This window comes from Nicotiana tabacum, chromosome 5 (genome assembly GCF_000715075.1).
Source record: "Nicotiana tabacum cultivar K326 chromosome 5, ASM71507v2, whole genome shotgun sequence".
Taxonomy (NCBI): Eukaryota; Viridiplantae; Streptophyta; class Magnoliopsida; order Solanales; family Solanaceae; genus Nicotiana; species Nicotiana tabacum.
The window spans coordinates 144,068,398-144,072,830 of NC_134084.1; the positions used below are offsets into that span (position 1 = coordinate 144,068,398).

The window sequence follows — 4,433 nt, forward strand, 5'->3', positions numbered from 1 at the left end:
AGCTTGAGAGAGTGCGTCTAGTAAATTATCATAATTGCTTGAGAGAGATTTATGATAGCCGGAGAGTTCTTGATTGATAGAGACAACTAAGGCATCACTATAAGAAACGTACAACCAAGGAAATCACCAACGGGGGAAACCATTACCTTAGACCTTATTCCAACTGTTTACACATCAAGCATAGATAATTTTCAGTTGTTAATTATTTTCAGACTTTAGTTGTTAGAAATATCATCAATTGTGAACTACAAAGTTTGGGAAAAATTGATTCTGTAAATTTAGTAAATCAGTCAAAAGTAATTGATAGGTTAATTCTCTGTGGTTCGACTCTGGGCAGAATTACTCAGATTATATTTGCTACGTCCGTGTTTGTCTATGTATAAGGCATAATTTGGCGCTATCAAATTTTGGCGTCGTTGCCGGGGAATTAACGGTATTATCAATTACAATTGAGAGAAGTACAAAAATTCTAAGTGTAGTCAGTTTTCTCTATACCTAATCTTTTCATTGAAATTCTAACGTTTGAACTCTTGTGGAAAACAAGTGTATGCCTAGAAGTTCTTCGAGGACTGGAGAACTTCTAAAAGGACTCTCATACCCCGAGAAAACATTCAGGGCATTGAATCATGCCAACAAAATACTTCAACAATCTGAACAATCACACCAACCCGAATTGGACATGGGTGACGTAGATAACGTCAACGGAAACGTCAGGAATGAGCCAGCGGACTTAAATGTCAGAAGGGTGACACATCTTGTGCTCGAAGCTGCACTTTATGACTGGGCACAGCCCACAGGTGATAATCTGGCCACTGCCATAACTGTGCCGCAATTCAAGCGAAGACATTCCAGATTACAAACAATATGCTACGTCTGCCGCAGAATAAAGGACTGTTCTCCGGGTCACACATTGAAGACCCACAACAACACTTGAAGAATTTTCTGTCAATTTGTATGACCCAAAGGCAGCCAAATGCAACTTCGGAAGCTATCAAGATGCTACTGTTTCCATTCTCGGTAACCGAGGAAGCTCAGACTTGGCTAAATTCGCTCCCTATCAACTCTATTACCACCTGGGAGGAATTAGTCAAGCAGTTCCTGAACAAGTTCTATCTGCCTAACAAGACTGCAAAACAGATTGATGACATATTGCAGTATAGGCAGCAACCCTCTGAGTCCTTTCAAGAAACTTGGGAAAGATTTAAAGGGATGTTAGTGAAGTGTCCTCACCATGGCATTCCAGACCAGATGCTCGACCAGAGATTCTACATGGGGATAGCTGACAATTTGAAAGCAAATGTTGATGCGTCAGCTGGAGGTGCATCTTTAAGTAAAACATTCACTGAGTGCAAAATCCTTCTCGATAAGATGTCACAAAATTTGGGGTGGATGACTAGAGGTACAACAATGGCACCCATAGTGCATTCAATTCCTCTTGACCCAAATAATTCGCATGCAGAGAACATGGCCACACTCATGACCCAGATGAGCATATTGACAAAGAAGATTGATAAGATGGGTACAAAACAGGTGCACATTATTGATACAACAAATGGGGGACTGTGTACACCTTGTATTAATCAGTCTTATATGTGTTCATGGAGCGGAGAAGGTGAAAATCAAGGGGCAAGGGAAGATATGAATTATGTCAACAACTATGGGGGTCAGAGGCAAGGAGCACAGCAGTGGAGACCGCAGTAAAATCAGTAGTACAGGCCTAATATGCAGCAGCCTGGGGGTATGCACCCTCAAAACCAATTGGTGTCAGTACCATATCAGAAACCACAGGGCTATCCACAGCAAAATCAGCAACAATTGACATACCAACCACCCCCTCAGCAGCAAGATAACAACATGGTGGAAATCAGGGGTATGCTTCAGCAACTCATTGGGACAAATAATAAAGTGCAGGAAAAATTGGCAGTGCATGATTCAGCCATAAAGAATATTGAAACACAGCTGGGTCAGCTGTCCATGGCTTTGAACAACCGTCCTCATGGAACTTTGCCTGCAGACACAAACATAAACCCCAAGGACCAAAACCCGAATCAGCTGATGGCAGTAAGTCTCCGGAATGGGAGAGATTTAGACAGAGAGCAGGAAATTGTACAAGCCAGCAATGACACTACACCAGCCACTCCAGTTCAATTAGAGGTAGAGGAAACAACAGAACTTACTGAAGTGGTGGTTGAGCAGAGTCAGGAGGAAAAAGGCAAAGAAAAGATGAATGAGAAAGTTGCAGAACAGGTGGAACCTCTTGTGCCTAAAATTCTAACAGAGAGAAGCCAGCAAGCAATGCACAAAGGGTGATACATGCACCCTTCCCTCAGAGACTGGTCAAACAAAAGAAGGCAGACCAATATAAGAAGTTCATGGAGATGCTACGTCAAATTCAGTTGAATATTCCTTTGATGGATGCCTTGAGGGAGATGCCCAGTTATGCTAAGATGATGAAAGATCTAATGTCACGGAAGTTTGATTTTCAGGATCTATCCACTGTAACTTTGACACAGACCTGCAGCACAGTGGTGGCAAAACCGATGGCTCAAAAGATGTCGGACCCAGGTAGCTTCACTATTCCATGCACAATTGGAAGATATGCCTTTGCAAAGGCGTTGTGTGATTTGGGAGCCAGCATAAATCTGATGCCGCTGGCTGTGTACACCAAACTGGGCATTGGTAGAGCTAGGCCAACTTCGATGTTGCTACAGCTGGCTGACCGCACAGTGAAGAGGCCCACTGGTATTCTTGATGATGTGTTGGTACAAGTGGAAAAATTCGTGTTCCCTGCAGACTTTGTTATCTTGGATTGTCAGGTGGATGAGGAGACACCCCTTATTTTAGGGAGACCATTTTTAGCCATGGGGAGAGCATTGATCGACTGTGAAACTGGGGAATTAAAAATGAGATTGAACGATGAAGAAGTCATATTCAATGTTCAGCAATCTATAAGGAAACCCAGTGAATATGCTAATTGCTCTCTAGTGGAAGCAGTGGATGTAATCCTGCAAGAAGATGATATGACCCTAAATGTAAAAGATCCATTGGAGGCATGTCTGACGAATTTAGAAGAAATAGATGGTGAAGGGTTAACTGAATAGGTCATGGCACTAGAAGGCCGAGAATTTTGGTCAAGGGAACCTCAGTTCGAGTCCCTTGAGCTAGAAAAAAGGGCCACTCCTCCAGCAAAGCCATCAATAGAGGAACCACCCAAGTTGGAACTGAAGCCACTCCCAGATCACCTCAGGTATGTGTTCTTAGGCCCTGATTCAACCTTGCATGTTATCATATCATCCGGTTTGTTAGATGTACAGGTAGAACGGCTCGTACAGGTACTGCAGGAAAACAAGACTGACATTGGCTGGATCATGGCAGACATAAAGGGTATCAGCCCAACCTTCTGTATGCATAAGATTCTCCTGGAAGAGGGGCACAGACCTTCCAGGGAACACCAGCGAAGGCTGAACCCAAACATGAAATAGGTTGTAAAGAAAGAAATAATCAAATGGTTAGATGCGGGAATCATCTTCCCTATCTCTGATAGTAATTGGGTCAGCCCTGTCCAATGTGTGCCGAAAAAGGGGGGAATGACTGTTGTAAAAAATGAGAACAATGTGTTGATCTCAACTCGTACAGTCACAGGGTGGCGTATCTGCATGGATTACAGGAAATTGAACACATCCACCCGGAAAGACCATTTCCCCTACCTTTCATTGACCAAATATTGGACAGGCTGGCTGGGCGGTCGCACTTCTGTTTCTTAGATGGATATTTGGGGTACAATCAGATATCAATAGCCCCCGAAGATAGAGAGAAAACGTCCTTCACTTGTCCGTATGACATCATTGCCTTTCGGAGAATGCCTTTTGGGCTTTGCAATGCACCCGCGACTTTTCAACGGTGCATATTAGCCATCTTCACAGACATGGTAGAGGATATTATGGAGGTCTTTATGGATGATTTCTCCGTGGTGGGAGATTCATTCGAAGACTGTCTTCACAACTTAAGGAGAGTTCTTAAAAGATGTGTGGAGACAAACTTAGTGCTAAACTGGGAGAAGTGCCATTTTGGTACAAGAAGGTATAGTCCTGGGGCATCGAGTGTCCAGTAAAGGAATTGAGGTCGACCATGCTAAGGTTGACATGATTGAGAAGTTACCAACGCCCACTTCAGTCAAGGCGGTGAGAAGTTTTCTTGGACACGCTGGATTCTACCGGCGTTTCATAAAAGATTTTTCCAAAATTGCTAACCCATTATGTAAACTCCTTGAAAAGGATTAGCCCTTTATGTTTTCTAATGATTGTGAGTTGGCATTTGAGGAGCTGAAGAAGAGATTGATCACTGCACCCATCATTGTTGCACCCAACTAGGAGCAACCATTTGAGCTCATGTGTGATGCCAGTGAATACGCTATAGGAGCAGTCTTGGGGCAG

At 43.3% G+C, this 4,433-nt stretch overlaps 1 protein-coding gene across 1 annotated transcript; it reads left to right on the forward strand.

Annotated features, from left to right (window-relative positions):
- Positions 1-2,645: 2,645 nt before the first annotated feature.
- On the forward strand, positions 2,646-3,101 carry LOC107784907 (uncharacterized). Its single transcript, XM_016606103.2, has one exon. The coding sequence runs from the start codon at positions 2,646-2,648 to the stop codon at positions 3,099-3,101; it is 456 nt and encodes a 151-aa protein (XP_016461589.2).
- Positions 3,102-4,433: the final 1,332 nt, after the last annotated feature.